The sequence below is a fragment of the Frieseomelitta varia genome, unplaced genomic scaffold (assembly GCF_011392965.1).
Source record: "Frieseomelitta varia isolate USP_RPSP 00005682 unplaced genomic scaffold, Fvar_1.2 scaffold_740, whole genome shotgun sequence".
Taxonomy (NCBI): Eukaryota; Metazoa; Arthropoda; class Insecta; order Hymenoptera; family Apidae; genus Frieseomelitta; species Frieseomelitta varia.
This window is the reverse complement of record NW_025110524.1, coordinates 3,531-17,014: the sequence shown is the minus strand read 5'-3', so window position 1 is coordinate 17,014 and position 13,484 is coordinate 3,531. Positions and strand designations below refer to the sequence as shown.

The following is a 13,484-nucleotide window of genomic DNA, read 5'->3' as shown; positions in this document are numbered from 1 at the left end:
CTTAAATAAAATAAAATAAAATTTTATACAGCATCAAAAAAAATGACATTACTCATGGGTACTCCTAATACAATTATCAATCTGCTTTTCTTTCCTAATTCCCCTTTCCATTCTCATCTTTTCTAAATATTACGCGAGCACAACGTGTGACTAACATAACATAAACTTCCCACATAAAATCCAATTACTACTTCGTAACTTTAAAGTCATGATGTTCGCGATCCCTTGTGAACGCAAATGTTTGACGTGCGCGACAAACGTTCGGCAAAATCGTGCAATTTCATCTTCGCTGCATACGGTGATTACGCTTGAACTTCAGTTTGACACACAGTGGAGGAGGAGACAGCGTTATGATGGCGTGCCCCATCGGTGTTCTTATATCGTGATTATCGCCACTGTCATCATCATTATCCCCGGTTGTGTGGCCGAGCCATTAAGGTCGGTTAATTTTCCTAAGAGCCCTTTGCTCTCGGCTTCCACGCAACGACAGCCGCACACGTACGCCTTCTCGAAGAATATTCGACGCAACGCGAGCATCGCCGATAGTCGATTCGATAATAAATGAGAGAGCGAGTGTGTGTATTTACGTTTGTCCCGACAAGCCATCTTAAATGGGTTAATACGTTCGATTAGGATAATTGCTAGATGTCGATAGTTTCGTACTGCTTTTAATGATTATTGCAACCAAGAAGATTTCTGCTGGTTTCGCCATTTTGGAATTTATAATTAGTGTGTCTTATTTTTTATTTTTTTTTTTTTTTTTTTTTTTTGTTTCCGTATTTTTCGAAGACGTAGAAATTATAATTATTGGACACGAACGATAATTTGTCAAGTGATATTAATAAATTGGTGAGTCAGAAGTTGCTTTAAATAATTTTACGGTATTTCGCCAGAGTACCTCTAAACAATCTTTTGGTGGACGAAATACTTTGAAAAAATATCGCAACAGCTCCGCGCTTCAAGAATTTCTAAATTCTTTACAAATCTGGAGTGACGAATAATGAAACAGTAATTGGGTAATTTGTAATTTGTAAAATGTTACTTTGATTTGTTAATATTATACAAGCATGTATACTCGTGACTCGTGTCTCGTAAAATTTCGCTAATGATATTAGCTCGATGCTCGAGATATGGCCGAGCATCAAATAATCAAAAGTATGCTCAGCCGTCATTATTTTGAACGATGTCGCCTTTATCTTGAAAGTTTATTTTATATTATTAGTATTCAGCGTAACGCTACGACCTCGTGTTACGCGATTATAAATCCGTTTCATATCGCTCCTCTAATTTGGAACACGTTCTTCCTTCTGCCAGACCCCTCCTTGCCAGATTTAAAACGAATAAAACAAATATCCTCGCCTTTATCCTCACTGAGCTTCGGCCATATTTTCAATCGTACCCCTTCACGTTCCTGTGGCATTGTTTAATGTGGAAAAATCCCGAAACAGTTTGAAATTCGAAAAATCAATCGCTTTCGAACGCCGCCAGTTTGAAAACGACGAAATATTTTCTTTATGCAAATATTAACCGTTCTTCGTCATGGTGTAGTTGCAGCGTGAAAAAAGAGAGAGAAAAAGGGAAACGAGCGAGAGAGGAAAATAGTAAAAATCACAAAACTGCATCCATATCGAAAGGAATGCCTATTTTCCCAGGACTGAACGTATCTAAAGCAAACGCAATATCTGTTTGTCGCAAGATCAGTGATACGGATATCAATTCAAAAAGAAAAGATATTTCACGATTTTTTCTTAAAATTTTTTCGCTAGCATCTTGATTTTAATTATCTACGTTTAATTATCTACTATTTTGGTTCATTCGTTCACTTTCGTCAGATTTTATAGAACAATTTAAATCCCAAAAAATATTCGATCAATGCATTAATGTCGGCGACAAATATATTGTTTGATGTTTAAAAATCAGAGTCAAGAACATACTTGGAAAAATGTATACTTTGATTTAAGATATAGAAAATAATAAAAAGGTAATTTACATGTCTCACGTTTTTACAACATTTACAAGGTACTTAACAACTTTTCTAAACACGTATTGCCATTTTTTTGAAGACTAGCAAAGTGAGAAAATTTGATAACTACGCAATTAGACTGATTTGGACCTCAAATAAAAAGCGTATTACTTGAAAAGATATCGCAATAAAGTTGAGTAATTTCAAAAAAAAAATTGAGGAAAAAACATTTCAAATGTACCAATTTTTAAATTTTATAAAAAAAAAGAAAAAAATAACTAATTCAGCATCCATAACAAAAAAAAAAAAGATCAATTTCACGAAAAAGCGTACACCACGGACGGATCGACGTTAAACCGCGTTGAAAAACGTCGAAATAATTGTTCTTTCCTTTTTTTTTTTTCATTTTTCACTTCTCCCTTTTTCAATTTTCTTTTTTTTCTTTTTTTTTTTTTATAATCTGCGCGTCGCTCGTGCACGCGTGCAAGCGAACCTTCTGCGCCACGTAGCAGAAATCTGAAAATTCATTGCCACCGCGTTGGAGCGTTCTCCGAAATCGAGTAGCGAGCCCGAATGGAACGAAGCAGCGCGTGACACGTTTCTCAATCTCATCGCGCTTTTTCCCCGCGACCTCCATGCAAGAGTTAATGCATTTCATTAATCACCCTCTGTTCCCTCTTTTTCGTACCTGGATTCCAGACCTCGTCCTATTCTTGCTGCGATACCCTGGCTACGTCCCCTTTTTTCCCATTCTGCGCCTCTCTTTATCGTTATTTGTCACCTGCCTGAATGCTTTCTCTCCGTTTCTTTCTCTTTTTATTACATGAAGGACATAAGTGTGTCTTCTCATTCGTATTGTTATTTTATTGATATTATTTTTGAATATGCAGTATATATATATATATATATATATATATATATATATATATATATATATGAAATACGATGATGATTTTTGAAATTTACTACTGAGAATGGATTGAGAAAGAAATTTCCTGGAAAGAACGTAGGTTCGACAAAGTCGATAAAAATCACAAAGACAAATATAAGTATTGCGTATCCAAATAAAATCATATAACGTAGCAACGTACGACTTTTATATATTTAGTTATCTACTTGCATGCTTCCCTCATTTATTTATTATTTCTAGCCTTCTATTTTTATTATTACTTATTACTTCTAGCCTTCTATTTTTATTATTATTTATTATTTCTAGCCTTCTATTTCTCCATTATTCAAGATTATCGAATGCACGAAACTAGCGATAGAGATTAATGAAAAAGATAAGGAAGATAGATTTATTTTGTTGAGAAGAGAGCAGCTGCTGTTCTAACAAATGCACATGTACGAACAAAAATTTGAATAGAAAGTTTTGCAAAGTTTTGCATAATCTTGTCAAAAAGCATGTGCACATAACAAGCGTTACATGTTGTCTTTATGTCTGTTTCATTGTATTTGGCTCTATTTTATTTAATCACGTAATAAAATATTATTATGTAATTTCTATTTTCCAAATAATCAAATAATAAACGAAGGTGATAATACTGCGATTGCAACTGCTCAGGGTACATGTATTGCAACAGGCATACTGCGTGAAATTTAATGTTTATTAACGCACATTTTTCGCGCCTATTTGCATATTTCAATATGCACGAAATATATGGAAAAGTCATATGGAAATATGCACGAAAAACGGGAAAGTATGCAAATATTCAAAAGGGCATATGCAAGTATACAAATATGCACGAAAAACGTGAAAATATGCACGAACAACAGGCGAAAACGCAAAAGACACGAGCAAATATGCACGAACAATAATTATACAAATATGCACGAAAAACAGACTAAATATTTGCACATCTTTCGTACATATTTGCGTATGCTTTTTGGATAGTTGACGTGCATAAATATCCATTTGACCTAACTAATGTACGAAAAGGATTTTGAGTATCGAAGTGTAACTTCTTATCGTTGAGAAGATTACTAACATCAGGAAGAACGTTTAAAAAAAAAATTGGAGCATTAAAAATCCTTTTGACAAAAGACTACAAGACTATGAAAATAAAAAAATAAAATTATATCAACAGTAATTAATTACATCTTTCAATATTAATGATACGAATGACCTAATCTTCAAATTTTTGAGATATCTAGCACGCATACATTAAAATATACAAGGATGAGTCGATATAACGAATAAAAATGTACAAAGCTTTACTATTTCTAGTGAACAGGTTCTACCTGTTCAATTTTCTGCAAACAATCACAATTTATCCCATTAATGAAAACATCTTCCGCCCCCGGCGCTCAAAGCTCATGAGTCACGAGCCATTTGCGACACCCGAAATCGCCCACCAATCATCCTCAATTAATCCACATCTCGACTCATCAATCTATTAACACTCTCACAATGCAACGGCCTCCTTGCGGCCTCCCCATTCTCTCCGTCCGACACAACGGCCCCATTAATCACACAAAGAGAATCCTTCGCAGCGCTGCCCCTCCTCCCCTTCGATCCTCGGACACGCTTGATATTTCTCCGTCTCCGGGCGTCCTCCTTATTATTTATCACGCGGCGCTTTCCGCGTGTGACGCCCTCGAAGAAAGGGAATCGGGGCGGTGCGATAAATAAAAATAAAGCGCGGGGACACGCGTCTCCGCGACCCGTTCAACGTCGGGAAAACGAATGGAGAAAAGGAGCGTCTGAGATGTAAGGCGTGCGAGAGCTGGCGAGAAGGATCGCGGACAGGAAGGAGGGTCGCGAGGAAAGACTTCGCGGGAGAAGGAGAAGATAAGTGAGAACGGAAATACAGTTTGAAAAAGACAGTTTGAAATCGGAAGAAGGATCGTTGATAGAAAAGAGAGGGTCGCGACGAAAGAGAAATGAAAGAACGAGAAGATAAGAGGGACGAAAATGCAGTTTGAAGTAGGAAGAGAGGAAGTCGGGAGAAGGATCGTTGATGGAGAAGTGAGGATCGCGACGGAAGAGAGATAAGAGACTTGGAGGTAGAAAGGGAAGATAAGAGAGACGGAAATACAGTTCGAAATAGGGAGAGATAAATGGAAAAAAGAAGATCGTTGATGGAAAAGAGAGATCGAAAGAGATAAAGATACAGATAGAGAGGAAGAAACCGCGAAAGGAAGGGAGGTGCGAAAAAAGATCGTGAATAGAAAAAGGGGGAGGGAAAGAGACTGCTAGAGGGAATAAGAAAAATAGAGAGAGAGAGAGATAAAAACAAGGATCATGAATAGAAAAGAGGAGAAAGGAGGAAAAGGGACTGAACGAGAGATAGAGAAAGATACGAGGGATTCATGGATAAAAGGTTGACGGGGTCCGCCACTTTCTGCCCTCTAAGCGGGCTGAATGCTGTCCTAAAAATGTTCCCTCGCCGCGGAAGACGAGAACAGGCCGGATGGCTGAGGGCCGCCACATTTATCCCTTGTGTCAGTCCACCATTTGCCCCGACACACGCTCGCTTCTCCTTAATGTCACACGCCTCGATACGAAGGGATAGCTTGCCTCGTAACCGCGACGTCGCGACGCCACCGCGTAAGAAGAAGCTTTTCAGCAACTCTCTCTCTCTCTCTCTCTCCCTCTCCCTCTCTCCTATTCGAGCACTGGCCATTCGGCCACGATGATTTTCATTTAGGCCCGATTAATGACGACGGAAGATGCATCTCCTCCAAAACGATGGAGAGAGAGTTCTTTCTACGAAACGATGTCCGACTTTCAGATTAATCATCCACAGGGCTCGTCTAAAAGGTGGAATGGCTACTGGGGGTGTGAATGGGGGAGAAAGACTCGAGTCTTGGGATTGAGTTGGTCGCTCGTATGCTTCTCGTTTATGAGAATGATTAAAGTTGTTAGTGGAGATTCTTTTTGAGGTGGATGGGTTTTCGATCGGATTTTGTGCTTGCCGGTGGGATTTTTCGTTTGGAACGCGGGTGTGCTTGAAAGAAAGGATTTTAAATAATGTTTCTGTAGCGTTTCTTTGAAGAAAATGGAAATGAAACACAGGTTACTCCTCGTTTTGTTTCGTTTCGTTTCGTTTCTAGATAATTAGATACTTGATTCCTCGTTTCTTCATGAACAGATTTTTAAAGTATGAAAGTAGAATTTTCGATTGGATTCACTGACTTGAAAATGTATAAAATACCTTTTAATGAACGATAGATTGAGTTTCATAATTAATATTTTCGTGAGAATGTAAAACTATAATTATCATAATAAAAGTGATTTTCTCTTAAAATACAATGTTTCCTGCAGAAAGCATAAATTTATATGAACATCCGTAGTCTATTCATAATTAACGTAATTTAATCTTCGCAATTAATTTTGCATAATTGAATTAACAGCCTATTATAGGCGAACGAAAATACAATATAATACCGTATGCAAAATAGTAAAATTAATTATTAATTATTAAAAGAATATTTACAGAATATTACTTAAAAATTACATCGCCAGCGTATTACAAAATTACGCTTTCATATAAATACATTTTATCGTTAATTACACCGGTAATTGAACCAGTAATAATTATCAACTTAAGAGCTATATCAATAACTCCGGCAAAAACAAGAATCTTGATTAAAATGCGAATTAAAATAATCGATAAACATATTATAAAACGCTACTCTATGGAAATTACAAACAGAAAAAAGAAAGAAAAAAGAAAAAGAAGAAGAAAAGAAAGAAACTACAACTTGCCGAGCAAAAAATTAATATCCATCTGTTGCATTTTAAAGGAACATTTCAACATTTCGTAGAAGCAAGAGGAAAGAAAGAGAGGGCGAAAGAGAAGAGGCGTAAAAATATAATGAACATTCCTAAAGGCATTTTAATTATGAAATTCCCATTTCGATAAACCATTCTGCCGTATAATTCCACGATTATATTCGACGATTAGCCGGTTGCTTCCTTCTCGTTTCGTGTTTCATTGGTTTTCCAGTTCGCCTGCGATTCGCGCACGGTCGAACGAGCCCCGTTTAAGAATCGAAATCGCCGCTGTGAAGTGAATTTCTTCGGGACCCGGGTCACGCCTTATCGATTATTCGTATCGTCGTCTCGACGACGACGACAAGGTGATACACGATACACACCCGGTTTTACGAGTCACACCGAATCGTTAGGTCGACGGGAGTAACCACGATTTCTCTTTACGATCATTCGACGACCGCCAACAATTTGTTGTTGTTGCTCTTCCGCGGTGATTTATACACAACAGTGGGAATTACGAGCACGTCTCTACTTACGAACTTTGCGCAAATCATCCGTGAACAGTCCGGTGTCAGTTATGAACCGGCAAAGCGCTTTTAACGAGGGAAACCGCGAGGAAGGAAATGATAATTTTTAACTGTGCTCTATTGTTGACACGTACAAACGTACGTAATCAAAGGGAAATACGAAGGCATACGAAGTGGCCGTTTCACATATCTGTTGATACTTAAAATGAGCTGAGGGCTTGCGATATTTTTTGACGGTATTCGTAATTAATTGCAATCAATCTAGTTAATTTAGTTAATTGTGATTAATTTGGTGAATCAGATAGAAGTCTGAAAGTAGTTTTTGAGGTATTTCGAAAAACTCGTTTCACGCTTCGATCGACAGGGAAAACTTGCGTGCTTAATGGAAAAAGGAAAAAACAATAAATACGCGAGTTGTAATTTTTTAACGTTCTTGGTAAGTTTGTACATCCGTGAACAAGAAAAATGTGCCCGTCGACGTGTCTAGAATGCTTGATAAGACCCGACATGAAAGAATGAAACTGGAGAAGATTGTTATTTTCGAGTGCGCGCGATTATAATTCACTTACTATCAGCCAGGATGAAGTACGGGAGCGTAGGAAGTCAGTACGGAGATATCCAAAAAGAAATCACCGAGAGAAGAAGATGCAAAAATATGAAAAAAAAGGTACAAATTGCAAGAAATGAATGAAGCAGTACGACAGTAGACTACAGTGTTAAAAATGAAATTCGACCAAACTGAAAGAGATATTCCGAGATCTCTTTTAAAGGAAAACTTTCACAATACGAATATCAAAAGAAGTACACCAAAGGAGAAAATTCTAATGCTCGAAAAAATAGCTATCCTAATAATTAAAAAAAAAAGGAAAGAACAACGCAAAAACACGCAAAATAAGAAAATTCCTGCGCTTAAAAAGCAGCGTCGAAGTATGAAGAAAAAGAAAAAGTTAAAGCATGAATACTCCCAACAGAAATTCCAGACAAAAACACGCATAAAAGATATTCCAGTGATAAAAGAGACAGTATGAGGTTGTTACCAGTAGTAACAACAGTCGATGTTACGACCTCGTTGTATAAAAGATGCCGCGCGTCCATTTACCGCGAATAAATAAATAAATAAACAATATGTGTATATATATATATATATGTATGTATATATGGCGTACAAAGTTTCTTTCCCTTGGCACTGGCGAAGCGAGATCTCCCGTTCTTCTTTTTTTTTCCATCCCTCCACAGGCTGTCTGTTTCGCGAGTTGAAGTTCAAAGAGTAGCCTCGGACGAATGTCGAGTAATTTTGTCGCATTCGAAATAACGTTGCTGAATATGCAACGCAGCGTTCTACCGATAGAATAAGAGAACCCGCCGAATTTTGATCGTTTAGCATGCAAATACTCTGAAATTCAGACGACAGACGCTCCGGCTGTTTACCGATGCGCTTTCGTTATGTCGCACAAAGAGAAAAAGCTCGAAAAGTTCAGCCTTCATTCTCTTTGCCGTATAAGGCAGACGATGCTGCCGCTCGTACAACGATCGGACAGCATCGATTTCGTTAGATCGATTTAATAATAAACACCCCGGCACGAACGCGATACGTCACGTGGCTTGAAAACAGAAAATTCGAAAGCGCGACGCATTAGAATTGAAAATTAGCTCTCGATACGTGGCGAGGTTGTTATTGAATCGATCGGGATACTCGGGGCGAGAGAACTTTCTAAGTCGACTTCGATAATTCGAGGATAAGCGAGGAACTTGCGAATTTCTAAAGAGCATTTTAACTCTTTACCTTTTCGGAAACATTTTTTCTATCGTCTATCAGCAATTTATATTTACGAAATAGCGAGTGAAGTATCACTTGAAATAAAATGATATAGCATCGGAAGTTAGCTAAATTTATAAGTATGATGTCGCCTTACGGGGAACAGTCGAATGCAAAGGGGTTAATAAATCACTGTACGCACTGTTTCTTTCACCAAGTCAATTGTTAGGTAATAACTGTTTCAGTTTTCAACGAGAAGTCTCTTCGAGTAAATTTTATCTGAATTCTTCCCCGAATGCTCCATATTCGCGTACAATTATTTGTCGAGTCAAATGAATTTGAAGAATTGGAATTCTTATTGCTTCGAAAAGACGAGTGAATGTGAAGCTGAAAGAAAACTACGAATCGTGAATAATTCTAGATTGCAGAGCACACGCATATGTAACACATAACGTTTCTCTCAAGTTGGAAAGTTGCTTTTCAGAAAAAATCAGTGACGTTAAAAGCAACATCGATTATTCTTTTAAATAATTTCAAAATTAAATTGAACCTTCTAATTGAATTCTAATTCATATATTTCTATTTTTCGACACATTCTAATATATCGTTCTGATGAAAGATTGGTCTTTCTGTGCAGGTGATTCCGCACCTGTACGTCACCTGTCTTTGAAGAGCCTGCTTCCAAACACGAACGATTACATGACTTACGAGGGCAGCACGACTCACCCAGGCTGTTGGGAAACGGCGGTATGGCTGATCCTCAACAAACCTATTTACGTAACAGCGCGAGAGGTAAGTGTTGATCCTCTTTCCCTTCTTCCTATCTACCTCGATTTGTATTCCTCGCTCGAGCCTTTTTTATCGCCCCTCTCTGTGTGCCGACTGATCAATTAGTTAACCTTCCATCTTATATTTCCTACGCAAACAGTGTATCTGCGGGGGTCATTTGCAAAATTCGACAATTTGATCTTAAATTACTTGCGCTTTTTTGAATATAGATTTATTGCTGTAATTCCAATAAATATAACTATAAGAATAGATGTTCTAACAATCATGGCTGATAGTGGTATCGTATTATAACGTCATGTAATTGTATAAGTTAAGTAAAAAACTCTTAAAATTGCCCAAAAAAGGATTAATATCATCGTTGCTCTAACATCGTAGGGGCAGAAGCCTACATCCATGTTTTAAATATTTTTTTTTGATGTTTTACAGATGTTTATCTTGATTAATTTGTTATTTAAAATTACTTATCAACTCCAAAAAACTACCAACAACGTTTCTTACAGTTGTTTCAAAGAATATATATACACGATCTCACAAAAAAAAAATCAATGTACATTAACCACAATGTACAATACATTTCTCAGAATAAAATATTTAATATCGTTGTATTTTTTTATTTTATTTTATCTTAATTATTCTTACTCGAGTAGACATTCGTGTGTATAGGCCAGACCTTCTCGGGAAATCTCTGCTCGAGAGATTAGGGGCGAAAGCGCGCGCGAAATTTTCTAAAGAAACTCGCGTAAATCCTTGGCCCGTGTTATTAATCTCCTTTGCGCTGTTGCAAAATTAATCGCAGGGCGATAAATAATTTAATAAGGTGTCAGGCAGCACCAACACCGATGGCCTAAGTACATTACTTTCGAGATTCAACTCCCGTTTCCTCGGGGCTATTCTTGGGGCTTCCACCACCACCGCCACCCCTTATTCTCGTACCCCCACCACGTTCACGACCGCGCCATTACTTAACAAGCTCTGCTTTATGGTTAAATATTGAACGAGGGAACGGCATCGTTACATCGTAATCCTAATCCCATTTCCAGCTTTACGCACTAAGGAAACTAATGCAAGGTCCGTCGACCATCCCGAAAGCACCCCTGGGAAACAATTCGAGGCCGCTGCAGGATCTTCATTACAGGACTATACGAACAAACATTGATTTTCACAAGGTGAATTGCTTCGTTTTACTTTCCCTACCTCGTTCCTACCAGTCACGCGTTGCTCCTCTGCTAATTTTTCATCGACTAATCGCGTTAACCGACGGGGAATCTTGATCGTGTAAAGTGAATTCAATTACGTCGATCGCTCCAAGTTCAAACGCGAGGCATGATATTCGATATTCATTTTCTATGTATTTTTTTTTTTAATTGGATTTTAGAATCTAGAATTCGTTAATGATGAAGCAAATAAATGACGTTTATTACATGGATATTAGATATTGATACGGTATTAGAGTTTGGACGTGCATTGCTGCTCGGGAATTTAGAGTACGTTGGGATTTCGAAAACATCGAAAAGGTCAGAGCGTGTTAGAATTCCAAACTTTAGGACTTTCTTAAATAAATGTAACAGGGACTCGATGTTCGAAACTTTATTTTTCGAATATCTTAATGTCCAAACGTTACATGTCATTAGAATGTCTGCCAATAAGTAATGTGAGTTTCCAATTACCAGCAGACATTCTGTTCTGATAACACAATATTGTATAATTTTGATATAATCTCAATGCAATATTAAGATATTCAGAAAACCTCTATAAAAATTAATATAATATAATATTAAGATAAAAAATAGTTCGGATAAAGAAAAACCTCTACTATATTATTATTATTTATAATACTAATTGCTATTTACTAAGATCTATTGAAAATCTGCAATAATTACAAACAGATTTCGTCTAAATTTTCGAGCAGGAGTGTTACGTTGATTATGATTTAAGTCAAAAATTAACGAAAAATTTGGTGTTTCTTTTCCCGACAGCGACCGGACGCGAAGTGTCCATCGATGGCCCAGGACATGCACTATAGAGGTAACCCAGGATATTATCCAGGCTCGTGCAGCCCCTACACTTCTTACCATTTAGCGAAGAGATCGTCTCGATGAGAATCTGAAAAGATGACTTTTTCTTTCCAGCGAACACGTGGCAGGACGACGGCACCCTATCGCACAACGTCATCTGAATCCTGGCCGACCACGCAAACCAGAGACATTTTTGGCTTTCGACGCGACAGGTTCACGCGGACATTTGCTAGCAGGCAGAAAAACCACAGTGTTTACAAGGCTTGACAAGGTCACCGTTCAGGGAACTCCGATTCGTCCAAAAAAGAAAAGAAAAAAAGAAAAGAATGGCAGACAAAGTTTCTGCAGATCTGCGAACTCCTCAAGTACTTTAACGATCTTTCATCACTCCGCGTTGCGAAACGACGAACGAAGTGAAAACTGAAAGACGATTAATTGTAAGACTATCAAGAGTTCTGTTTTAATTCGAATTATCGTAACGATCATTTCCGGAAATGTACGAATTCAAAGCCATTCCTAATTTTACCGAAGGGAGAAACTTTCGGGGGAAACTCGATTGGATTTGTTCGAACTTTATTTAATAACCTGCTATCCAACAAGAATTGGACAAGTTTCTTTTCGACAGCTTTCACGCTGTACCTTTATCCTGGCAATTAACAAACTGATGGAATTAAGAAATTCGAATGGAAACTTGCAAAATCTTAAAATTTCGATTAATTCGTCCAATAATCTCTCTCTCTCTCTCTCTCTCTCTCTCTCTCTCTCTCTCTCTCTGTCGAAAAGAAACAGAAATTCCAAACCAGTCCAACGCTTGAAAGCTAAATTGCGCGCTGATAATCGCCAACAGACACGACAATTAACACGGAGAGAAACGATCGATAAAGGTTTACCGGTGTTTCGATTTCGTTGGCCAAGCGATTTCCGTCGATGCTGAGCAGCTGCATCCAGGATACGAAACGGGCAGAAGATTCACGAGCTAGGAGGGATCGGGCCATCCCGGTTTCAGAAGGTCGTTTCTCGAGCTATCGCGGTCGAACCGATTCTGACGGGGATGATAAGTGTGTTGGAGCGCGGCTGGAATTTGTATTTGTCGCCTGAACACCTTCCGGGAATCGTTCCCGTCGTTCTTCCCGCGACAAAAACGGCCAAGAGAAACGATTCGAGATCGAGGCAAACGTACCAAGAAATGGAAATATCCCGACCGGCGTCCGATACCCTAATTGATCGCACCTCTCGTGAATTTCCGACGTAACAAAGTAGATCCCTCTGTTTACGATTCTCAGATGCAATTCAGAATTTTGAGAAGGTGACAAGAAATTTTAAATTTTGAGGAAGTTGATGAACTTGATCGAGAAGACGTCGAGAGCAATGTTCGAAAGAGTTTGCGTACGTGTTGGGGTGAATAACAAAGGTTTCTGGAGATTGCGCTTTTGTAAATGGAATAAATCCGCTGCAAAGATGGTCGATCGTTCGACCAGGTGCGGAAATTGATTCGGTACGTTTTTTTTTTTTTTTTTTTCATATTACAGAAGTTCATATTTTGTTTCTTTCAATCCGTTTGCAAATTTTCGGATAAGAACATGACTTATGCTTATTGAAAGATTTTCTTCTTCGACGGTTTTGCGAATTACGGTCGCAGAAAACGGAATGAACAAAAATTGACCGGGATTTAAAAAGTACATTCTGCATATCCACTATAGATGGAATTAATTTT

General features: G+C 38.0%; 1 protein-coding gene across 1 annotated transcript in view; it reads left to right on the top strand.

Annotated features, from left to right (window-relative positions):
* The window catches only part of LOC122535580 (carbonic anhydrase-related protein 10-like), a 72,895-nt gene extending 60,832 nt beyond the window's left edge, over positions 1 to 12,063 (top strand). Inside the window, exons 5-8 of the mRNA XM_043667244.1 lie at positions 9,604 to 9,758; positions 10,796 to 10,921; positions 11,732 to 11,780; positions 11,885 to 12,063. Of these exons, the coding sequence (XP_043523179.1) occupies positions 9,604 to 9,758; positions 10,796 to 10,921; positions 11,732 to 11,780; positions 11,885 to 11,931 (377 nt within the window). The 3' untranslated portion in view covers positions 11,932 to 12,063. The remainder of the gene's footprint in view (positions 1 to 9,603; positions 9,759 to 10,795; positions 10,922 to 11,731; positions 11,781 to 11,884) is intronic.
* Positions 12,064 to 13,484: the final 1,421 nt, after the last annotated feature.